This window comes from Tauraco erythrolophus, chromosome 2, assembly GCF_009769465.1.
Source record: "Tauraco erythrolophus isolate bTauEry1 chromosome 2, bTauEry1.pri, whole genome shotgun sequence".
NCBI classification, from domain to species: domain Eukaryota; kingdom Metazoa; phylum Chordata; class Aves; order Musophagiformes; family Musophagidae; genus Tauraco; species Tauraco erythrolophus.
The window spans coordinates 102,152,882-102,178,965 of record NC_141466.1 but is presented as its reverse complement, the minus strand read 5'-3'; the positions used below and the strand labels follow the sequence as shown (position 1 = coordinate 102,178,965).

The following is a 26,084-nucleotide window of genomic DNA, read 5'->3' as shown; positions in this document are numbered from 1 at the left end:
TTAAGAACATTTTTTCCTATTTTTGTACTCCTGGAAAATCTCTTTAAGAATGAAAAAGAGCACAGTAGCAAAACAGAACAGGTAATGGGTCTGGAAAAAGTACAAGGCCAGCTCCTTTAGTGTGTAAATAACATGAATGATGATGAAGCAGTATAGGAACAAGGCATACTCGTTTTGGGGCCGGAGTAGGTCTTGGAGTCCTTGTCTGAACTGTGGAAAAAGGAAAAGATACACATTATGTTCATAAAAAGTTGCTGTGAGATAAGCCAGCATGTGAACTGAGAGCAAATCAGCTACGTTGTGCGAAGTGATAGGTGTCACATTCCCACCCGAATCCATAACACAAGCTGGGTTTTCTCTCTCTGAAATGAAGGCAAGTGACCTCATATTTACTGGAGGAACGAGCGGCAGGTACACAAAGCAGTTCGTGTGAAGTGAGTGCACATCCATGGTAAGGCTTCTGTGTATCCATCTCTACATCCATGGCAAAAACTGTTGCATGTGTTTTTTGACCGCATGGTTATTTTCATCCAGTTACACACGCTCATGTGCAAACTTTCAGGTCTTAATTTCATAAATTAATTCACTAGTTGATTTCCTAATTTCCTTAGTCCAGGTGCATGTCAGTCATCTACCCAAATATATATTGGACCTGATCCTTATCTGTTTTTCTCTGATATAACTTCATTGATTTCATTGGAACTGCATTTACTTTACATAATTGTGAGAGCCTATCCAAGCCTATGGATTAGCTATATGGAGAAAAAATAATATATGCATATGGAAAACTTCAGGGCTTCTGTGATGCTTAGCTGAGTGCCATTATTGTGCATGATCTGAGCTCCTAGGTACAACCACAACACAAATGCTACAAATACTGTGTAAAGCACATCCTTCTATCCTGTCCTGATTTAGAGCACAGAACATGCAAGAGAAGACAAACATGCAAGTACCTCTGGAACCTTGATGATTTAGACTCAGACACTCTGCTTACTCTCTAACTCAGTCCAGTGACAAATTGCATTAAATCTGAGGAGAGTCGGGCCCACAAGCAGCCAGCGTGATCAGGAAGAGCCCAGACAAACAAGATTTGCAGCTCTCCCATTTACTAAACTCTGCCAAATAGGATGGTCTCTTCTGGGCTGGACCACTATTAACAGCAGACTGCTATGCCTGAACATACAATAACTTCAGCTAATTCTGTAAAAAACAGGCTTGCAAAATCTGACTAATTGTCTAGAAAATTTGCGTTACTTTGGTAGATTCTGGCATCCACTAATTTATTTATGCATTTATTATCTGAGTCATCTAACTTATCAATTTCCAAGCCAGGAAATTGATCCCACAGTCAAAGCAGGAAACTGATCAAAGTGGCATTCAGAGCAATTCCTCTGATGTTGGGCAGGGGGAAATGAGGAAAAAAAAAGTTCTTGGATCCTCACATCATAAACTTAATTTTTGAGTTAACTGTTCTTTAATATATTTTATAGCAATGACTGTTACCATAGTTCATACTGTAGGGAGTGGAACAACTCCATTCTCCCTAAGTATGTGTACAAGATGTAAAGATCACCTAGCTGAGTCTAACTTTAAAAGAAGTTGCAGTACTACTGAACACACAAAAGGATAAAACCTTACAAATTGCTTAACATAGAATGTGAATGTTTCAGTTTTTGCTGTGTTCAACCCTTTTTCCTTTCCCTACTTACCAAACTTTTTACTGCCTGTTGGTGAAGCTGCTCCATTCTCTCTTCATGAAGCCTTTGCTTTTCATTATCATCATGTTCATATTTCAGTTTAGCCAGCATAAAATCCCACCTCATCCTCTCAAGCTTAATATCAGCTGCTGTGACTTCCTTGCCACAGAGCTGTCCCAGCTGCTCTGCACTGGTGGATGCTTCTGACTGCAAAGCACTGGTTCCTCCCTTCATGTCCGAATGCGCCACATGACACTTAGCATCCATGCTCTCTATTTCACTGTCTGAGATGAAAGGTGGTGTTGTCTTGCCTCTGATGGCTCCTTGCTATAAATTGGAGAAAGGGAGAAAATAAATCCATATTTAAGCTGATAGGTGAAAATAGAATATGTTCATCTAAAACCTGAATATTTGCTCAAGTGATTATTCATACATTTGTATAACGACTCACTAGTTCTCTAATATCCATTATTTCTCTTTAAAAAGTTTGTTCCTAGAGTTGGAAAAGAAATCTTCCATTGAATGTTGTCTTACAAAATTTGAAATATCTACCGTAGATAAATTTTCTGATTTGGAAATGTAAAGAAAATTCTAAAAATATTTAATTAGGGCCTGGTTGGTCTAAACCAAATACTATGGCTCTTTTGACAAAATGGAAGGATTTCACATCTTATGAATCTGATGTTAACTCATGAAAATTGGAGCCACTGAGGTTCTTTACCTCTGAGAAGTAACACAAATGTCTCATGATCCTCACTTTCATTTGCACACTCAGTTTCCTGGCTGATCTACATGTTCCATGATGCCTTGTAGTTTTACATGTGGAAGAATTGTACCTTCCACTTTACCATCTTTTCATGCTGCTGCTTCTTGTTATCAGTACTCTGGGGTTCCTGTAAAGTAAGTTGAATATCTTTCTGATTTACCTCAAGCTCTTCCGTAGTTGTTTGGAATTAATACTCTGATCCCTCTAGACCGCTGAGTTCTTCCAAATCTCCTTGTATGTCCTGGTGTTCAGCACACAGAGTTCTTCTCTTAACATGAGAGACCTCCACTGATGTTAAAGTGTCTCCAGGGATGTTCTGGATGAGAATGGGGTTACCTATGTGCTGACAATGAAGCAGGCGACCCGTATCTAAGAAACGGAGTGACTCTGGGAATAATGTAGGCACATACACATAGGGCATACTGGAGCCTATACGGAAGTGGCTAGGGGCTGAACTCTCATTTATGTTCCATCATGTTCCTTGCCTAGATATGAACTTAAAAAAAAAATCACTGGATATAGGTTTGTGAATAGATCTTCTGAAAATCTCACTTGTTGGCTTTTTAATATGAGAATTCGTCAGCAATTCCCTTTTCAGTAACCCATGGAACTGACTAAGGTCCCCTAAGAAGTAAGAATAGCGTATCACACTTCTTTAAAATGTAACATAATCAATATCCTTCTGCACCTCACAGAAGGATGGCTTTTCTTTCATGGAAATAAAACTTGACTGAAAATCTGCCTTAGACTGAGGAGTTTCTTACTGCCTCCAGCATAGTCAGATCACGACTTGCAGGGTACGTCTAGTCGTTAGCTAGAAGTCAATGCTTAACTTTTTAACTGACTGGAGCTAGGTAGGCATTTCAGGATGTGAACCATGAGTTCAACCTCTTGTTTCCAGGCTCATAGTACTCGCTGCATTTTATAAAATTGATGTAAGGCATAGATTTCATATCTGAGAAAAGATTTAGGCAAGTAAGATAATTAATGTGTTTGTTATTGAGTTTGAGGAAGAGGAGCAGAAGAGGAAGAAAGTAAAGCAAGCTGGCTACCATGGGTAACTGCTGTCCAAAGACAGGGCAGGTAGCAGGCTAAACGTAAGGCAATAGTCTCCTCTTCACAGGATTTCTATACAGAAAGCATGAAAGCAGCTGTCTCAGTTCAAAGGCCAGGATATAACGGCCACAGAAATTCTGCTCTTGACTGACTTCATAACTGCCCTGTTGCCATAACAAACTGATGCTTTTTGTTGTCAAGGTCACATTCTGTCACATTCCTTGTTCGACTGCTGGGGCTCTTCAAGGGGGACTGAGCTTACCTCCTCATTTGTCACAGACCATCCTACTTGGTCACTGTTTTCTCCCTTGTAAATACATCTATATGTTGCAGTGAAGCTTTCTGCCAGAATTTGTGGACTCCCAGAATATCCCTGTGCCCAAGCCAATTAGGTCTTTCTGGGAGGTAGGTTTATTGGATCAGATAAGGCACAATGATAATAGCTATTCCATTCCAGTTTCTCTTTGAGGTGTTGCACTGAATCTCATGGATGTAATTAGCCCAGGAATCTCTGCACTGTCCTTTATTCCCTACTGTAGATACACCAGCATTTCAGTTTCCCACCTATAAACAGGAATCTCTTGGAGGGACTGGTCACAAGCTCACAGTGACTTCGTGATACAGGAAGTGATACATTGTCCCTGCAGTGAGGTAATGTGAGCCCTTTAAGAATCTTAAAGAAAGCTTTCTTCTTCTCTGTTATTCAGGAGCAGGGAGACAAAGTTATTCTACTGTTACTAGTCCGTATAAAGCACCTTTCAGAAAAGGATCTGCCAATTACAGATTATGTCGTGTAAATAAACACAGGGGCCTCAATTGCTTTTTGCCCTGTTCCACATATAACATACACTAGTGTAAGTCAGTATATTTGCTTGGTAGGTGATGGAGAGAGCTGGATGATATATCCAGTGAAGATAAGAAAGACTAACGAAGTTGCTGAGATAACTTCCTGTAGCATCATTTATCAAGTGTTTTGTCAGTTTCCAGCTGGATTTTCAAATTCCAAGGCACACTGAAGACAGAAGGATACACAGGGCTCCGGAATTTCATCATTAGTTTTGACTGACAACATTAGAGAGGTTTTTAATTGCTTTTGGTGCCAATGATCCAGTTACCTAGTTAAACACAGGTCCTAGTTATTGAACAATCAGGAAAAGAGCAAGGAGAGATATCAGATATTCGTGTGTACATGTGTATTTGCATACTCACCTTATGCTTTCCAAAGGTAATGTATATTTTCTAAGAAGACACTGAAATACAGCTGTGGCAATCTTTGCGCTTTTGTTGCAGTTAATTTTCCTGAATTACCAGTGGACAATTCAGATATCATAATGCCTTAAATGTTTACTAAAGATATATTTGTTCAGACAGTCTCAAGACATCCTCATGAATGTATATCCCTGTAAATCTTAAAGAAATGTAAAAAGGATTTTCATCTCTGTCCAAGGATCAAACATCGTAGTGTAGTTAGGAAATAAAGCTGGTTTTGCTGAATTACTTGATTGGCAAGTGGGAGGCATAGCATACTCTTTGGTAGGCTTGAAATATACAGTAAGCCTCCTACAGTAAATAGGTACTTGCAAAATCATTCATTCTCCATGTACCAAACACCTTTCAATCTTTTTCTGCCAGGCTACAAGGTACTTCAGAGAGTTGTGAAGTTCTCAGCATCTCACATGCTCTTGTCATTAATTTATTGTATTAAAATATTTGCCTTCACATTCAAACCAGAGAGGAAGCTAAGGTCATTTCTCGCAGCAGCCGAAGAAGTGGATGCTGCTACTTCCATTTTCAAATTATGATCTCTTTCGCTGTGTTTTGCTTTCCTCTTGTCTCTCAAAACTTGCTGTCACTTTGCCAGCAGAGCTGAAGTCAGCTCATAGCAGGAAGGTATACTGTTGCCATCATTTGTACTGCAGTTATTGCAATATATTGCAAAACTTTTATTTCCTTCTTGATCCAATTTTTCCATGGACACAGCAGGGTGTATAACAGTTGGGATAACTGTATATATTTAGAGAGTGAAGAACGTTCATGCCTGAATAGGATGTCTCACTTCACAACGTATTTCTGTATCTGAAGATAATTTCTCTATAAAGCCCAGTGCATCTCATACGGCCATCTATGTTGGAGGCCAAACTTAGAGCAGGATGTTAGTAATGAGGGATTGTGAGCAGGTGCAAAGAATTCCAAAGATCGGGTTGTTTTGGTACTAGGCACTGCGTGTTCCTTCATGATATTTAATAAATGGAAGGTCAGCAAACGGGTTGTATGTAGACACTTACCAGCTGTTTCAGTCCCCTCAGGTTAGATGAACTTCCAATACGCTGGATCACAGTGCTGTTGTTTGGAAAAAGGGGAGAGGTCTGGCAAAATATTTCCTTAGACTGCAGCTTTTAGGCTGTCAAAGTAGTCAGGTAGTCTTCCTTAGGCACCTCTTAGGAAATCAATGCGTACCTGCTTTGTGGCACACGCACTATTGCTATAGATTTGTACGTACTTGGGTTAATTTGTGAATTAATGGTATGGTAGGAGGATTATCACCTCTTTACATATGGGGAATTGAGTCACTGGCTGAAACACATGACCTACGCACGCCTGATCTTTAGTCTTATGCCTTATCTGTGCAACCATGCTTCTTTGCTTGTATTTTCTCCTTCCGAATAGTGCGGCGGTAGACAAGATAAAATTATTCTTAGAAAGGAAATAAGTATCATGTTTCTCCTACATACATTGCCTTTTGAAAACAGACACAGTTATAAAGTTACAGACGTACGGAGGCATTCACACCAGGAAGAACAGCATGCATAGGAAAATCCGGAGTAGATACAACAACTAACACATGCACATCCATTCTTATGTTGTGATCATGCTGGAGGTCTTGTGTATGCACTGGACAGTCAATCTGTGTACAGCAGCAACGTCATCAGGACTTCCAGGATGCCAAGCATTTAGAAATTCCAGACAAATAGACAAATTCCTCTTTTTCTGGTCAGACAAAACTTACATGTAAGAAAAGAGTATACGTTTCAGTGAAATGTAAAATACACATAACCCTCGTGAAATACAATGGTCAAAAAAACGATCACCAACATTCTCAAGCTGCCTCCTCTGTCTATTTTTTTTATCAGTCTCAATGAACCATTTTAAATTATCCTAGCTAATTGTGCTTCACAGTTCCTTTTAGCGAATTTTGATGACCGCTCAGAATATACGTTTGAATTTCCTGAAGATAAGCACAAAACACATAGGCTGTGCATACTGCATAACAAAGACACTACTACTTAAGCTGTTCTGAGAGAAAGTGGTCTAATTTTACCATAAAACTCACTCTTATGCTTTTTCTATAGCTTGCCTAATAAACTCAGGATCAGCTCCTGTGTCAGCACTGGGATATTTCATTTTCATGGGCTGATTTATCATGGTTTCTTTTCTTTGTGCACCAAAAAAAGAGGTCTTCCATTTTGTTAAAACAGTGCAAAATTATTTGCCAGATTTAACTACCACATACAAACATACATGCATATATCTAAATCCATGATTATTTTAAGATATTTGTACGTCATGAAGGACAGAACAGGAAATACAAATATTTCTGTGACACCTTAGGGCAAATTAATTTTCTGAGTGAGGTTTGTTTGAAGGATATGGATGTTATAGTAATTTATGATGATATGAAAACTTTCTAGGGATCAGATTATCATCTAGAATAGGTTAGCAAACCTCATCTTCTTACAAGACATTCTCCTATTTTTCATCATCTGAGAATTTGGGCTAGAATATTTCACAACACTTCTGAGGCACTACAGATAAAGTTGTGTTCTTGTACTTGACAAGTAATACTGAGATCCCCAAACCCAGGTAACTTGTTACATCAGTATTTCATGGAACACCAACAGATCTGTTTCCATTAGGCCTAGGTTTTGGAGCTTCCTTAATTTCCGACTTTACTCTGTACTTGTTAAAATTCTAACTATACTCCAGAAAAGACAATTTCTTGAAGACTGAGTCCAGCCCCACTTGCTCTGGTGAAAACGTGCAGCCTGGCTTCTCCAGGGCAGGTATTAGAACAATGCTGTCAAGCTGTCTAAGCTTGAAAGACAGTTGAAAGATGGGAGTAGAAGGTTGTGCACGTCGTGTCTGACTTCTCTGAGTAAGCAGAGAAAGTCAACAAGTACTAACAACCAGTGCTAAAGCACCACCAGTTTGATTTTCCTGAAATCGTATACTCATTTTGCACAGCTGTAATTGACATCACAAGACTCGAGGCAGGACAGTATTGCTGTCACAGTATTTAAAGGCAGCTTTTAGTCAGAAATAATTATACAGGACTTCAACAATTTCCAGAGATTCAGTAAGGAGTTGGTGGCTGGGTTTTGGTATAGGACCTTTAAGAACCATGGATGCATTTAAAATGGGAAAAGGCTTTTCTGAACACCTGAACAGGAACTTCTGCAGTTATTCCAGGTATTAGAAATAAGCTTTAAATAAACACAACATTATTTGCATAAACCTGAGCTAGTTTTGCTGCTGGTTTCACTGCAGTAAGCATACCAATCACTGAAGAATGAATGAAATTTTTGCTTTCAAGTGAATTGCTTCAGGTTCTAACCCCCTTGGTTAGGTTCTGGATCATTGATGGAGTCTGAGCCAACAAAAAGTCAGTCCTGAAAGATGAATGCAGTCTTTCTTCTGTTGGTTTTGGGCCATCACTATAGAAGATGGTTTCTCCCATTGCTTACGCCTACGTGAGTTTCACAATTGCTTGCAGATCTGTTGAAATATAAGATCCCTTCAGAGAATGACAATCAACTGACAAAATGTCATTTCTTCCTATGTAGATGTTAGTTTGGTGGTGTCTTATGTTTGAGGTAGTTCTGCCTTCCTCTTTACAACCACAGTTTACTGCATTCATTGCAGGGGTAAGGAGCACTTTCAACACCTGGAAAATATCTTTTTTTCTGAATATTCAGGATAACTATGTTCAGATGAGACAACTCACTAAAATTAGAGTGTACTGTATTTCTGCTTAGAAAACTTAGCATATACACTGAGAAAGGAAGGAGATGGAAACAGCTATTTGAGAAGCCATCTCCAGTGTTCTGAGAACAGAGAGGTACCATGCATGCTGTTGGCAATCGGACCTTTGCTCTAGCCTGAGATGCCATCACAGAGATGACACCATGATTTATTTGGGAAACTGTTCTTATTCTCTTCCTATCTTGGGAATCGGCTCACAATGACAGCTGTGCTTAGAAGCGCCCCCACACTAGTACCACTCATACTAAATGTCAGCCTAGTTACTCAGCTTGCTCCATCTCATACTATGTGGTCAGAACCGTCGCAGTATGACATTAGCATTTGAAATATGTTTCTCAGTTATCAGCAATCCTTCTCCAAAAAAAGGTAGTTATTACTTCAAAGAGAAAAAAAACAATTCTCAAGCCATCAAGACTATGTTTCTTCTTTTTTTTTTTTTTAAATATACATCTGACATTTCTATAAACTTTTTGGGATGGTGCTTTCCTCTTCATGACTAACTTTACTGAACAGCAATAATGTGTCTGTCTTGATATAAGTATGTAGATGAGTCCCCTCTCCTAGGACTAATATTACCAAAGGAACCAAGGTCAGATGATTCCGTTAAAAGCCCAAGTTGTTCCTGGCACAGCTCTACTTCTGCAGATTCCGTCCTTCTGTACAGAGCACATTACTTATTTACACTAGCTGACATTTTTTTTTTTCTCAAAAAGTAAGTACAATTACAGTACAAGCAATAGAAGCACAATAGCGCTGCTTAGTATGGTGGGTGGAAGCTGGTAATTCAGGACATATATAAAGAGCAATTGGGCAGTTGATGTTTGGTGTTTTAGAGAAGCAAGGCAAAAAAGAAGGCATGAAAATCCTCACAGGACAAAGATTCAAAAGAAGAAACAAGTCAAATACATGGACTCAATAAAGAAAGGAAGCTAACAAATAGCTTTAAATGGCAATTGCTCCCCAAAAAAACAAAGCAAATTAATATCACCAAGACTGAACTCCCTCATGGAGAAGCTCTAGAAACAAAGAACAATAGATGACTCAGAGAGGAGCAAAAGAGCAAAGAAATATTAACTGAACATAGACACTCTTGATGTGAAAGGCAGTCTCTGTCTTCAGTCTGCATTTATGTGTCTTGCATGTGGAGGAACATTGCACCATCCCGGGGCACGCATCTACTTAGCAGAGTGTAACCCTGTCAACACCATGTCTCTCAGCTCCCTGATTCTCCCAGCAAGTTAGACAAGTTCTAGAGAACATTTGGGGATTTACACTTACTGAAAAACTTAAGCAACACAAGAATATCCACCCAGCCTTCCCAGCTGGCTCCAGGTCTTCATATATAGTCCTTAATGTAACTCCTGCTGACGTTTTCTACCAGCACGACTCATCTTCATCATCTGGGCTATGTGCCTCCTGTCCTCTGGAGGCAAATACTTAACTCTCTGTCAGCTAAAATCTCTAGAGAAACTGCCTAAGCACACCCTTTTTCCAAGAAGCAACTCCCAGAGTTTCCCCTTCAACACTTCTCTGAGGCACCTAACAGCTGTTCTTTTAATATTAACTGGGAGGTCTCTAGCTGGTAAGGACTTGGCCCCATTCCTGAACTTCTCTGCTGCTGCTCCAAGCAGCCATCTCTTCAAATGCCGACATCATGCAATAGTGGGAAGAGGAAGAGGAGAAGGTTGTATGCAGCACAACTCAGGAACAATGCTGACCAGCATAGCACGGTCAGGCTTCCTTTACCCACAGTCTTAAAGACAATACTATGAGGAATGACAGTCTTATATAACGAAGAATAAAAGTGCTGTATCACTCTAAAGTGACCTGCTGTAGTTGTCATTCTTGCTGCCAGATAAACTACTGTGGCAACATAATAACAGCAAAGAAAACGTATTATTCTGACATAAGGCTTGGCAAACCATTCTGGAGTGAGTCCCAGAATGGCCAATGGGCTTGAACAGACAGATGTAACAGCATGAAGAGATCGGGCTACACAGACAAAGACATAACATATTTCAGGGAAGTGTCTGTCACCAATACAGTTACAAATATTCATAGTATGGGGAGATGGAGCACACACAACACTGAATAGTCTCATGCTGTGTGTCTCCAGTTAAATAGTAATTAGACTGCTCTGGAGTGGATATGTAACTGGACAGGAATAGCCTATAGAAGACTTTTCTTCATTATTGAACTTTCTGCAAAAGTACTCTACATTCAAGAGGGTGTGTCTGAGGCTTTCTGTGTGTGTGTGTGAATAGTAGGCCTAATGATAGCCTATATTGTCTAGGTGGCCACGTAATTTATTATCAGTATCCAGAATCAGGCAATGGCATCACTAGATGTGGGAAGATCATAAACTTACTCTTAGACACAATTTACCTCCCCTTGCCCTACCCCCAGTGGAGAAGCTAAAGGAGTAGTATCTCATGTACAGCACGAAAAGGAAATGGAAACCCAGAAAAACCAGTCTTGGTGAGACAGCAGAGAACATCTGCTGCAGCACTGGGCTGCATGGCCACCAGCTCACCAGGTGAACAGGATATTCAGTGCTTGCAGACAAGTTGAACATGAGTCAGCAAGAAGCCTTAATGAGGAAAGAGGGTCAACAGCATAATAAGCTGCATTAGCAAAAGTGTAGACAGCAGGTCAAGGGAAGTGTTTATTCTCTCTGTACAGCACTTTTGAGATGACATCTGAAGTACTGAACCCAGTCGGAGCTCCCTAGTACACAAAAGACTGCCAAACTGAAGGAAGTCCAGCAGAGGTATCCTAAGATGACTAGGGGACTGCAATACATGAATGAGACCTGAATTTGTTCAGTCTACAGAAGAAAATTCTATGGAGGATCTACCTGCTGTATTAAATACTTAATGGGCAGTGGTAAAAAAGACCAAGCCAAATCCTTCTCAGAGGCACACAGGGAAAGGCTGAGAGGCAATGAGCACAGGTCATAGCCAAGGAAACTCTGATCAGATACTAGCAAAACTTCTTTGCAGTGAGAATGGTCCAGCACTGGATCTGGTGCCCAGAGAGGACAAATAATTCTTGTGATCACAGGCTCAGAGTTGCTTTCAGGTGGGAGGAGCAACTTCCAGCTCCTTGTGTGGGAAAGCATTTAGCTGAGCTGAGCTTTAATCATCACTCTATGAAGAGAGTTACCTTCAGCCCACCAATTAATAACAGCTTGTTAACAACTGCGTGTGCCAGCGGCTCCTTGCTGACCAGCTGCTTCACTTGCAGTGCTTGCTGCAGGGACTCAGTCTGTACTGGGAGCTGCACTTCTGCTCAGGACGTGGGAGGATGTGGGTTGCTGATGTGTGAATGAGAGGGAGAAATGTGAGATTTGAGGGTGGTGCAGGTTTGCATACGGAGCTGAGATGCCAGTTTGTAGGAGTGAAGAAATACAGTAGGAGGCTATAAAAGAGGGCTGTCTTTTTCTGTGTATATGCATTTTCTCTCATGGAAGGAGTCAAACATACTCAGAAACTCAGTGTCTCGTAAGTCAGATTTGAAAATCTCATGTTTTTCCATCACCTACCGTGGAGAAAAGGGAAGAAGAAAGTTCATTTATGTTATTGTAAAAATCGGAGAACTCAAAGACTATTTTGTAAATATTAGAAAAATGTCTTTATCAATAGTAGCATGGCCATCAATGATACGCACTTTCTTTTACATAAATCATAGTATTACCCATAAATCAACAAACTACCCATAAATCAATCAAAATCTTTTGCACCCATAAGAGCTCTTGATTTTAGCACCATTTTGGTGATAAATGCCAGCTCAGATCATAGACATATGACGTGTTAGCATTATGCTTGAGTTTTCAGAAAGCAGAGATGAGGTTCAAGATTTCATAGAATCATAGAACGATGTGGGTTGGAAGGGACCTCAAAGATCATCTAGTTCCAACCCCCCTGCCATGGGCAGGGACACCTTCCACTACACCAGGTTGCTCAATGCCTCATCCAGCCTGGCCTTGAACACTTCCAGGGATGGGGATATTTCAAATCAATACATACCAGAACAAGGAGATATAACTGCTATTAGTAATGACCAGCAGGTTCTATGCTGGCAGTTGTAACAGGAGATAAAAAAGAAAATCAAAAGGAAGGGATTTTGAAGCAGTCACAGCTGCTTCACACTCAATACCTGAAGGAAGTTGAAATAGAAGTGATGCTCAGAAAGAAATACCTATCAAAGAGAAAGGAATCTGTGCTAGCTCTTAAGAACAGATGATGGATTTTCTATTAGCTCAGATAAGCTTATTGCTATAAACAGTGTCAGAGGCCTTTCAGTCTTTATCTGTACAGTCTGATATTTTCCAAAAGGAGGAAAAAGCAATGTTTACCTGTAGGTAACCCATTGGGATAATGTACAGAAAAATATGTCTTGAATGAACATTTGTCAAAGCTGATTAGAAAGCTTTCACTACCAAACAATCTGGAAGACCTGGCACAGCTTTGAATCATGAAGATCACAGAAGATGATACACAGCTGGCAAGGATGCGGTGGGATTCAGAAACAAACAAAAAAAGATAACCAAATGTAAAAGGTGTTCAGGAGGAAATGGAGGAAGTATGTCAGTAGTCAGCCTACAAATCAGTAAGCAAGGACTGGAAAAGGAAGGTCGGGCAGGACACAGAAGGAAGTATCATACCTGGCTCAGTTGTTAAATGCTTCTGCATTTTGCCAATGTCCCCTTCCTTCAGAAAATATTCTTCTGAAATCCTCTTAGCCTGTTTTAAATTAGATTGGGGGATGTGCCAATAGTGCAAACGTATGCACAGACAATGCCAAAACACTCCTTGGGAAGCTGAAGTAGATGAAGTAGGTTATTAAAGTTTGATGAGTTCTGCCCTGAAAAAGGAAGGTTAAAAGTTCAGAACAAAAAGAAATTGAAACTGAAAAAATATATTCAGATTGCTGAGAATAATTCACTTGATGGATGACTTCAGTGTTTTTACCTACCTCCTAAGGAAAGTTAGCTCACCAAAGTGATCACCTGACACCTGACACGGACTGTTCAACACCTTATACCATCAGGTCCTCAGGTCCTCATTCCCAGTTGCCTGACAGAGCATCCAAACTCTAACTCCTTTTGACACAGGCCTAGTATGTAAGTTCCCTATTTTGCACAAAATAGAGCCATAACAGTTGCTTCCCTGTTTGACAATCCTAATATCTACTAGTCCACTGATTAGATTGCTCACTTGGTGAGATGTGGAGATCTAAATTCATATCGCCACCCCAAATCAGATGAAGGATTCAAACAAATTCAAATTCTACTTTTCAATTTTCTGAAAAATGTCACAGCTTGAAGCCCTCATCTCCAGCAAATGTGAATCCTAAGGGAAGAGTGAAAAGCTACCTCTGAAAAAACACAAGACAAAATCTATTCCTTCCCTTAGCATTTCCAGAAGGCTATCTTGAAGTGTCAGGATACTGATCAGCAACTTTTAATTTACATCGAGTTACTGTTGAATACTATAGTTCCTAAGTCTCCCTCTGGGTTTTGAACTTCATATATCTGCCCCAAAAATTTAGGGAACAGGTTTCTAAAAGTTTCAGGGCATCTAATGACAACTCCTTGATCATGTGAAGGTTTAGTTGGTATAATTTTTCAAGAGCAAATAACCTGCGTAGGTGTTTGGCACTTGTTAGCTAAAAAACCAGAGGTGCCAAAGTCATTAACTGGATATTTGCATCAGTACAGCTAAAGACAACAAAGAACATGGCTCCTGTAGAGCTAGTAGGCAAGATTAAGAAAAAATACTATTAACTCTGTGTTTAACAGATGAAGATCTGACACAAAGCTCTCAGAATTCAGTTGATTTTTGTAGGTTGCTAGGGTTGACCCTAGGTTGTCCAAGCCGAAGAGAAAGTCTATGGAGGTCTGGACAATGAAACCAGAACAACTAGATCTATTCTGCTTTTTAGCCACATGATCATCTAATGAGATCCACAACTGAGCTGACACTTAGTTCAATTTTTTAAAAGTTAAAAAAAAACCCAGACAATACCACTGCTGTATTTAGCAGCCCTATGCAATTTACTGTCAGTTAAAAATGTAACACATGGTGGAGAGGCAAATAAGATTTATTTTTAAATCTTTTGAGAAAGATTCAGCTACAGCAGGTCATTCCCCCCACAAAAGGCTAAATTCTTTCTCCATAGTGAATTTTGTAGAAACTTCTTTGAAATGCTTTCATGCAATTTATCAGATTCTCTGCTGCCCTTTTTTTCAGGTAGTGAAGGTTATTGGGTAATTTTCTTGCTCTTCCAATACGTATTGCATGACTTTCATATATATACACTTTGAGAAATTTTATCTAGGCTTTCCTTTATCATTGCTCATGACATTTTCATACAAATAGTTCTTAGTGTCATTGTTAAAAACGGGAAATGTCTGCAGTCCCTTGTTTTACTTTGTCACGCAAAGTCAATTGAAACTACCTCTTTCCAATTGAAATTTTCCTTGCCTGGACTCAATCCACTAGTGAAGCTCTCGGACATTCTAAAAAGCATTGCCAATGTTTTTTGAATACTGAGGTATTTTTCCACAAAGACTGACACACACTACTTTGAAGAGAAGGAATCAGCAGGTCAAAGTCTGATCCAGTGACCACTGAAGTAAAGAGAAAAGTTTCCACCAAAAGCAGTGTATTTTGGCAGAGATTTACATAAGTAATTTTCCCAATTTTGTCCATATTACATGAGCTCTGTCCTACCAGTTCAGCTGATGTCTATGAGGATATCATCAGCTCTGGTAAGATTTCACACTCTCTTTCTGGTATAGCTCTAATGTAGGTGATAAACGTTCCCTGGAAACACTGTTTTTCATCTGAGTCCTGAAAACAGACTCTGTCCTGCTTGAGATAGCAGTTATCTACACTGAGCATCTAGAACCTGCCGTGTACAATGTGCAAACCAATGTCATCCAAACTGAGTGGGTAGCAGCAACCCCACATGATTGTTTCTGTCTGCTGTTCTGGACACTTCCCACACACAGGCTTTTCTAGTACCTGCTTCTTATAATAAACTGACAGTATAAATGATCTCTTCCTTTCAATTTCATTTGATTCCATCAAGTCTGGCCTACAGCCTTCACGTGTGGATAAAACAGTTGGCCTATTTTGCCCTGCAATGGTTCCTTCACCTTTTCTTTCATACTCAGATATGCCAGACACTATAATTTATACTTTCTTAGGTTCCTTCCTCAGCAGGGATTACTTCAGTGCATACACAGCAGGTTCTGCATTTAGATATTTCAGTGATGCAATGTCACAGGAGAAACACTTCCAGAAACATTAAGAGGATGTTCCAAAATTGCCTTCTACTACGCAATCCTCCAAACAACTCCGTCATTGGGACCTAACCAGCTTTACAGACTCAAGGCCTTTCAATACCGTGCCTTTTGCTAGCATACATTCATTACATAGAAACCTAAGTTTTGGCGGTTTTATCTTTGCACACCCCAGCTATATGGAATAGATATGTTCTGTATCCTGTGAGTCTTGCTGATACCGGTAATGTTAATGTTTTCGAATGGGCCATACTTCCTTACACGCTATCTCAGTTTATTTGTGCCTTACTATGGTACTACTTCTGCATCCATTAGAAGAATTTCACATACTTCGTCACTGTCTGATCAAAATATGACAGTATCACTGTTGCTGAGATTCTATTCCTTGAACTGTTCTCCAGTTATACACGCTCTGTATCTTGTGTTTTTCTGCATGCTTGTGAGATGTATTTGTGAAACAATGAAAACTATTTTGCACTCCATACATATTTTCCATATTTTCTCATGTGCATGACATTCCTGTTGCTAGGCATGAGGCAAATCACAGCTACTGTAAGCTTTCTGTCTCTATGCCCTTTCATTATTTTTATCTTATTATGATGGATATGGCTGGCACCTACCAGTGGTTTGCTTATCCCTTTCTTCATGGTGAGTTTCTATTATATGTACAATGCAATGGTGCTACTGAGTACTTTCTGCTGCTCTTTTGAAATGGCTTTGACACTATTTTTGTTCCTCTTTCTTCTGTATTTCTACTGGTCATCCATGAAGTTACCCAACAACAACTACATCTATCAAAGTCCAAGCTTTTATAGCTTTCTGTGCGCTTACCAGTGTAGACTCATGCTCTTCTAGGATTCTTTTTTCCTAATTTTGTCTATTACAAAAGAAAATTGCCTGCCTGTCAGATATTTTCCTGCCTCAGTTCCTCTGAAGATCAGTTCTCATAATTACTTCCTCTTTGTTCAGTTCTCAAAGTCTGTTTTACTTCATATTCTGCAAAAGGGTGCACAGCTCATCTTTTCTTTTTTTGATGTTCCCTGTTCTCTTGACAAAAACTGTTCATAAGAAATGGAGACTCTAGGATGGGGCAAAATAACCAGATATTTCAAAAGTACATTTGTGCTTAGCAGTTCAGCTCGCAGGGAGGAGAAACAGCATAGAGGAATCAATACCTCAGCAATGCTTTGTGAAACTCACTTAATGACATTCACCGTCTACCCAAACGTGACAACACTTCAGTGTTTGCTGCACGTCTGTTATTTTAATCCAGCTAAGACTCAAACTTCTTCCCATTTTCCCCTCTTTTTCCTTCTCATCAGGGATGACAGCATCATCTTCCTACTCACTAAGCATAAGCTCGGCACCATCTTCCGTCATCCTCCCTCCCAGATTGGCTTGTATCTTGGCTCTGTTTAAATCTTATCACTCCTTCCTCCACAGCTTTCCAAAGACCGTCATGTTTTGCCTGAGAGATTGCCAAAGTGTTTGTGGATGGGCTGATAAGCTTGTTTCTTGACTACTGCCACCTCCACTTTTCCAGCTCTGTTGCCTCCAGCCCTTTGCCACTCATGTCTATGCCAAACACTACTCCTATTTTCTACTTTGCCTGTTGCTTATTTCTCCAGCTCCACCTCGCTTTCTTTTTAACGTCTTACTACTTTAAACATAAGTCTCTTTGTTAAGGCTTTAAAGACTGTTGCAAGGTAACATCACTATGATAATTAGATCTCCTTTGATACAAAAATGACAATTCCAGTCCATGTTACTCTGCTAACCAACACCTCTATGAATAATTTTCCTGATCTCTCATGATCGCTGTGTGACAGGATATGAAAATCCCTGTCAGAACCCAGGAAAACTTCACCAGCGCATTCTTCAACTTCCTTCTTAAGTCTTTTTCTCCAGGTGTTCCGGTTAATCATGAGTATTTTGGAGGGTGAACTAAGACCACTCTGTATCACATAGAATCACATGGGTGAAACTGCATGTCCTCCATCACAGAAGCCAGGAAACAGGAGGCAGGCAGGAGAGAAAACAGGAAAGATAGCTTATTAATCACAGCTTTAAACTAGGTCTCAGGTAAACTATGTCCTGACCTCACTCTACTCCAGACTGCTTATATAGGGGAGACTCAACATCATCCAATTTTCCAGGCTGGAGAAACAAAGGGCTCCGCTACGTTGTGGGGACAAACCTGGTGCAGCGAGCAGGTGACGAGGGCAGCGCAATGGCCGGTGAGGTCAGCACGGCCGCTCCCTGCGCCTGACGCTGAGCTTAGACACGGGGTGCTGAGCTGACCTCAGACAGGCTTCATGGAGTCCTCTCCAGGGAGAGTAAGAGGTTTGAGAGACAGAGGCTACTAATTATGAGCCCAGCATTAGTTTATCTGATTTTGTAACTAACTTCTCAGTGGTAAGAGTAATACTGTCTAGTTTCATGTTTACTCACCCTTTTTTATGTAGACTTTGAACTGGGAGAGAATTTAACACCTGAGACAGGGAGAGTTTACGTTTTCGGTTTGATATTTTTTTAATGAAAGTTCCTGTCCAGGTTGCCTGCACTTACTTGCTAAATAAACAGATCTTCAGATAACATCCCATCAGCTTACCTCAACTCACATCACTTTGAAAGGGCACAGAATTATGCAAGTTTACACATGATGATGAAAGTACCCAACAGTCCTTTCTTTAAAACTTTACATGCAGCTCTAACTAGATACCTCCAGTTACAGTCAATATGAAATTTCTCCCTTCCAAAAACAGCAAGAAAGACTTCAAAGGTTTAGTCATGAAGATACGGGGCCTGGGAGACAGAAGAAGGTCCCAAGCAAAAGAGTCCATGTGATATAACAGGACTCAGAAGCGAGATAAGCTTCAAAAAACTAGGTGGGAGAGAAAATGGCCTAGTTTTCTCTAGCCTTTTTTCTGCTTGTAAGTGCAAGTGACCTTCAATTTGCGAAAAGGAAGGTAAGCATGCCATAGTCATCCTGGCAGAAGTTTGTACCATCACTTAGAGCTCAGTCCCATGTTGATGGTTTTGCATTTGGCACAGATGGCAGGGGAAGACATTTCAAGCAAGGGAAGGGATAATAGCCTCTTAAATTGGTAATTAAGTATGTGAAAATGATAGTCAATAAAGTGATTAACATTGACAAGCTCTACTCCATGCAGCTTAGAGATGCTAAAATATCCAGAAAAATGCAAAAAACACAATGTAAGAATGTAAAATACATGACAACTCCAGTTAAAAAATGCTGTAGCATTAGTAAGTTAAAATTTTCTTATATTGAGAGGGTAAACATATTAATGAATCTGGTTTCTCTATGGCTGGTTCCTGCTACCAGGATTGTAAAGGAAAGGCCTTGGGTCAAATCGGCACCCTGCGTAACACCACTCACTAGATTTGCACTGATGACAAATTTGACTTTTATCTCATTCTGAGTTTCATTACTGTGAGCCTTCTGCCTTTTCCATCCTGATGTCAGGAATCTGGGTCTTCAGTCTAGTTATCTTATCCTTATCAGTAACACAATAGATAAAAGACAAAGTGGCAGAGAAACCAGCAGAATCTCCTCTGGTGCTCCTCAGCATGGCTTCCTCCTCACAAGCAGTGACTCCCTTTTCCCTCTAGCCCAGCAGAGCTAGAGGAAGCTTCCTCTTACCCGTCATGATCTTCAGCTCTGAGGTTTGACTAAAGGAAGCAGGTCCCTTTTTCCTTCGTTGCCCAAACCTGTCACTCTTCCCAGATGCCTGCTAGCTCATCACAGTCCTCCAACAGGCAGCTTCACTACACAAAAATCTTCTGTATTTTCCTTTCCAGCTAGCTTGCTGTGTGATACCTTGAAGATACTGCCATACCTTCTGCAAGGAGGAGAGGCCCACAGCCCACGGTCTCCTCCACTCCGTCTGGAGTGTTTACATAGAGCCACTCATCTTTCCAGAACTCCTTGCTGTAACTGCCAGCCTGGAGTGTATAGCCTCAAATTTCTTTGGTTGGAGGGGTATATAAGCAAGGCACAGCTGAGGTAGGAATCCGTATTACACAGGTCACATTTTTTTCTAAGGCAAGGGAATACTCGTTCAGTCAGCTCAAAAATACCCTGTGACTGAATAAATTCTGAAGAAACTGAAGAGGAGATTAGAGGACCAAATCCCGGGCAAGGGAAAACAAGCAGTTGTGATGGTTAATAGACACAAGGACAGCTCATAGGAAAAGAATAATGAGACATGGAGCATGATGTAAAAGAAACAGGCCAGATGGCAGTACAGCTGTGGGGAAACTCAGCTAGCTCTGAAATGAGTCTTTAGTTATTCAGACTGCTGACTGCAGACCCAAGCCTCTGATGGCAAAAAAAAAGCACTGGTTGTCTCAAGCAAGTGGCAGTTTGTTAACAATTACCCAATTGAAAGCAAAGTGGAGCAGGTGATACTAAGAAATCTATTATGGCACGTCTGATGAAGAGTCATACAAGAATGTCCATGGCCTCTTTCTTCCAATGGCACAAATTTAGAGATACTTTAGAAAGTAGAGTTATAACTTAAACCTTGAGTAACATAACAGTGAATAACTTTACTCAGTACCAGATTATCCACTTGACATCAGTTCCACAAAGGCTTTTGTGGTCATGCAATACGTCTGTGGATGACAGTACGAAAATAGGAAACACATAAGGCAGTTTTGTGAAATAGTTTGAATATGTAGTAGTATGGCATTTCTGTGATATCATCTATTTCCAGAACACTTGTAGTCTACCAGTGACAAAAACCACAAAGGAAAAACTTAACACTAGTCTAATTCAATTCTCATGTGAATCAGACTAATTCTTCAGGGACACCAGTGTTCTGATGCTAGACTCCTAGCTTTCACACTAGATTTCAAAGCAGCTACTAGCTACCTAATATACAGCATGATGATGTTCTTACAATAGTTAAATGGAGCAGCATATCAGTCTTAGAGCAGTCGGTGCTGAATTTAAGTCCCAGAAGTGTCTTCTGGGTGACTGGGCTATAAACCAAGAACAAGCCTCCAAAGGAGTGAAAAATGAATAGCAGCAATGACCTCAAGTGACTTCACATTCAAGTTCCTAGAAACTGTATATAATTTAACTTATCATATGGGATTTAAAGAAAAATTCTGCAGCTGATATAAAAATGTCCCGAATTTCGCTATTCCTGCCTATGCTACTAGAGTAGAAAAATAGCTTCAAGCACAAGAAAGGCAGAGTTCAGTGCCAGAATATTCAGATATTCAGAGCCATTTCACTGTATACCATCAAACACTAGCTGGTTTCCCTGACTAAGCAATGCCATCAGTCTGCAATTCGTTAGCATTCTCCCATGCAGTTCTAGCAGTTTTCAGTGGATCATGTCAAGTGTCAGTGCCAAGTGTTTGCCCGTGAAATATGCACAGCTGGATCAGGCTGTAATTCAGATGAGAGGTCAACTGTCCACCACTGTATGAGCAGTGTTGTGGAAGGCAGAAAGAATACACTGAATTTCCCCACCTGATTAAATCCTCCTCTGTGCATCATCTATTTTTGCTCTGTTTTTCCTACAGCCAATTGAAACATTACAGGACATCTATATGCCCCAAGACCAGATTGCTTTGGTTTTACACCGTTTCATGATCACACTCCTTATCTACATAGGAAAGGAACTGCTGTTCTTTTTCATTGAGAAGCATCAGCTGTTTGTTACTGTGCTGACTCTGTTATACTTCACTAAAAATCTCTGGAACTATTTGCTTACTGTTGGTTCTTCTCTCCAAATCAGCCTTCACTGAAATTCCTGACTGTAATCCACAATGTTCAGATGTAAGGGCAAAAGGCACCTTATGAGCAGGATTAGCCATGGGATATGAGCCATTGGTGGTTTTTTCTGGTACTTCACTTTTGGAGAACTCATCCTGTCCTCCTGATGCCCTATCAGCCCTGTAAACTGTTTCACTGATAATAAACTCTTTACTTTATAAAAATATAATTTAACTAATTGAGCATGGTATAAGAATGGATGAAGCAAATATGTACTACAACATTTTGTCAGTTTCTTGGGAGCTAACAAACTGTCTTCTCCAATGCTATGTGCAATGCCATCTTAAATATCCCAAGCAAGAACAATCTGACTTTACCATGGGAGGTTATTCTAGAGTATAACGGCTATTGCCAGAAACATCTATCATTGTACATTTCTCTCTCCACACTTCCATGTTTTCTTTTTCAGGTATTAGTCTTAAAGTAAACCACCACCAAGGAAAAAGAAGACCATTACGTTCAAAACATAATGGCATGATCTTGTGTTGTGCTCACTTTAGACAGCACTAACCAGTTAGACTCTGGAATAAAGAGATTTCTGTCAAGATTCCTTGATTCTAGATGATTGCTAAGCAGCAAAAAAAAAAAAAAAAAAGAAATACTAAGCAAAACAAGCAGAGGAAGATAAATTAACATAAGATCAGGGGAGGAAAGAATAGATGAGGGAAGAAAATACTGGAAAAGATCTGTTTAAAAGAAGACTGAAGTTCCCAGGTAAAGACCTAATGCACTGCTGGGATCAACAGAGCATGGCAAGGTTATTCTGGGAGTTGAACCAGTTCACTGAGGCACTTTTCATTATTTTTATAATGATTAGAGCCAACTGAAGGATATAAAAGGGATTATACAGCACAGCTGCCTACAATATCTGAGAACAAAACTACGGAAATCAGTTCTAGTCTCGTCTTTCTAATTCAGCCTGCATTAGACAAAAGCCCCAATGTGAGCCTAGAAACCATTTAGAAAGAGAATATTCATACCTCTCTCCAGTCATAAATCATACTACTCATTTTAGAAAGTTTTCTATGAGCCTCAGCTTGGCACCACTGTAAACCTATTTAGACTATGCAAGCTTAGTCAAAATGAGCAAGCAAAAAGAAGAAACATATATCAAAACTCCATTCCCCACTCCCAAAATCAATTTGGTAAATAAAACCAGCCATAAATCCTGAAAATGTTCTTGACTGGTTCTTTTTCATTAAACTTTATCACCCATGCAAGTCTGGGTTATCAGCTAGACACACACACAAATAAAGAGGAAGAACTCTTAGAGCAGCTAGAATGGGAATTAGGAACATTATGCTTGATTTAGAGTTTGATGCAGAAGAAACAGATTTTACATCTGCATTACTGGCTGGATGCTTTTCCTTTGCAGCTAGGTTGGCATTCTTCACTTCAGGAAGAAGAAAGTTACTGCCATGCTGCAGTTCCAGTCCACTAATTTGCTACTGCAAGGTGAAATCTAGATATTCAGCGTTCAAGCATATCATCCCTTTGTACCTTCAACTGTCTCTGTCACTCCCCTCATGGGAGTCTTGTGGCTTATAAGATCTCTACAATCTCTCTTCACGCTCTCCATGACTTTCTGGTCCATCCAGCTGTTCACTGTATAACTAAAATCTCTCTCTCCTGGAGGTAAGTGAGGATAAAGATAAATATTTTATAATCTGCAGATCTCCTAAAATCCTAGAAGAAAGAAGAATGGTAGGCATGATTTCCTTGTCAGACTCTGGTCTCCCCACACTGGTTGGTTTGGTTTTTTGAAAAAAAAAAAAAAGCCAACCAAATCAAATCCAAAGAGATTATTTGCTTTATTGAGAGAATAACCTCGATTTCAATAGAAGGTCACAAAGAAGATTCCTAATTGTGTTGGAGATCATAGAATCATAGAATGGCATAGGCTGGAAGGGACCTCAGAGATCATCTAATCCAACCTCCCTGTCATGGGCAGGGACGCCTCTCAACTAGACCAGGCTACCCAAGGCTCTGTCCCACTTGGCCTTGAACACCTCCAGGGAGGGGGCATCCACAACTTCTCTGGGCAATTTATTCCAAAGTCTTACCACCCTTGTACTGAAGAATTTCTTCCTAAGATCTAATTTAAATCTGTTCTTCAACTTAAACCCATTTCCCCTTGTCCTATCAGTGGACACTCTTGTAAAAAGTCCCTCCCTAGCCTTCCTGTAAGTTCCCTTCAGGTATTGGAAGGCAGCTATTAGGTCCCTCCGAAGTCTTCTCTTTTCAAAGCTGAACAATCCCAGCTCCTGCAACCTGTCCTCGTAGCAGAGGTGCTCCAGCCCCTGGATCATCTTTGTGGCCCTCCTCTGAACACGCTTCAACAAATCTATGTCTCTCTTATGGTGGGGACACCAGAACTGAATGCAGTATTTGAGGTGGGGTCTCACAAGAGCAGAGGAAAGGGGGAGAATCACCTCTCTTGACCTGCTGGCCACGCTTCTCTTGATACATCCCAGGATGCGGTTGGCCTTCTGGGCTGCATGAGCACACTGCCGGCTCATGTTGAGCTTCTCATCTATAAACACCCCCAAATCCTTCTCTTCAGGCTACTCTCAACCCACTCTGTGCCCAGTTTGTACTTGTGCCTAGGATTGGCCCGACCCAGGTGAAGGACCTTGCATTTTGACTTGTTGAAGCTCATGCAGTTTGCACTGGCCCATTTCTCAAGCCTATCAAGGTCCCTCTGGATGGCATCTCTTCCCTCAAGTGAGTCCATGGCACCACACAACTTGTTGTCATCGGCAAACTTACTGAGAGTGCACTCAGTGCCGTCATCCATGTCACTGACAAAGATGTTGAACAGCACTGGACACAGAACAGACCCCTGCAGAACACCGCTTGACACTGGTCTCCATGTAGACATTGCACCATTGACCACAACTCTTTGAGTGCAACCATCCAGCCAGTTCTTTATCCACTGAGTGGTCCATCTGTCAAATCCGTGTCTCTCCATTTTAGAGACAAGGATGTCATGTGGTACAGTGTCAAATGCCTTGCACAAGTCCAGGAAAATGACATCCATTGCTTTACCCACGTCAACCAGTGCTGTAGCTTTGTCATAGAAGGCCACTAAATTAGTCAGGCACGACTTGCCCCTAGTGAAGCCGTGTTGGCTGTCACCAACCACTTGGTTATTTTTTATGTGCCTTAGTACCGCTACCAGGAGAATCTGTTCCATGATTTTACCTGGCACAGAGGTAAGGCTGACTGGTCTGTAGTTTCCCGGATTGTCCTTGGTCCCTTTTTTAAAGATGGGGGTTATGTTTGCCCTTTTCCAATCTGTAGGAACCTCACCAGACTGCCAGGACCTCTGAAATATGATGGCTAGTGGCCCTGCAACTTCAGCCACCAGTTCCTTCAGGACCCGTGGATGTATCTCATCAGGTCCCTTGGACTTGTGCACCTTCAGGTTCTCTAGGTGTTCCCGGACCTGATCTGCTCCTGAAAGATCTGGAAAGATCCTGAAAGATCTGGGTCCTGAAAGGATTTCTTACCAGGTGTAAGAAGTAACTCTAGCTGATCTGGAGGACCACGGATGGCAGAGAGAGAGCTCTACCATTATTTAAAGAGTGAAGAGATAGGCTGCCAGTTGTTGGTATGGTCTGTGGCCTTACCTCCATCTTCGTCCTTTTTATGAATGTATTGACACACACACACTTCTCATGGAACAATGCCATTGATGGGGGTCTTCTCATCTCACTGAAAAAATTATGTTCTTTCACAGAAACTATGATCAGAGCTATCCTGTGGAAAGTTTCATACGCGCATGTGCTTCTCAGTGTAGACAATAACCACGTTATTTGCAGTCCAGACCTATGATTTCTCTCTAAGTTGCAGCGGAAGCACAACTTATGGTGGAATAAAAGATAGGCACCTTGCACTGAGCAGCATGCAGCAGCAAGGATCCTTCGCTATTTTCAAGACTACAGATTTTTGGGGGACACAGTAAAGACACCTGCAAAAGCTTAAAAATTTTGCCATAATAGAAAGCCAAATTTGTCTCTGGACAAACACCCGCCTGCTACGAAACAAATGCCTTGGCTATTAGAAGAACCTCTTGTATAGTGAGATGTAGAGAGTCCTTTCCCTTTGCAGGGTAAAGATTGAGGGGACCTGATCAGACTTAAACCAACAGATTTCTGTTAAGCACCCTAGCAACTCAGAGGCAAGAAGACCATTAACTGTTTGAAAGCAAAAGTCAGAACACGTGACACGATTGTCACTGCAGAAAACCAGAAACTAACCAATTTAGTCTCTCCAAACAGGTCTTCCCAGAGTCTCTTGTTATCACGTCTTAAAGCACTGGTGAACTATGACACTTTTATAATCCTTTTCCAAACACAGAACATTGTCCACATGTCAACGGCTTGATGTCCAAGTGGA

The 26,084-nt window shown here is 40.7% G+C and overlaps 1 protein-coding gene across 1 annotated transcript; it reads right to left on the bottom strand.

The window, feature by feature from the left end:
- Window positions 1-25,321, bottom strand: TMEM247 (transmembrane protein 247). Its single transcript, XM_086626203.1, has 4 exons — window positions 25,316-25,321; window positions 2,534-2,590; window positions 1,710-2,024; window positions 1-210 (listed from the first exon to the last, which is right to left on the bottom strand). The coding sequence occupies exons 1-4, from the start codon at window positions 25,319-25,321 to the stop codon at window positions 1-3; spliced, it is 588 nt and encodes a 195-aa protein (XP_086482329.1).
- Window positions 25,322-26,084: the final 763 nt, after the last annotated feature.

Coding starts and splice junctions, on each gene's coding strand:
- TMEM247 (XM_086626203.1), bottom strand. Junction 2,025..2,533: donor AAAAGATGGTAAAGTGGAAG/GTACAATTCTTC, acceptor TCCAATTTATAG/CAAGGAGCCATCAGAGGCAA. Junction 211..1,709: donor AACAGGCAGTAAAAAGTTTG/GTAAGTAGGGAA, acceptor CTTTTTCCACAG/TTCAGACAAGGACTCCAAGA.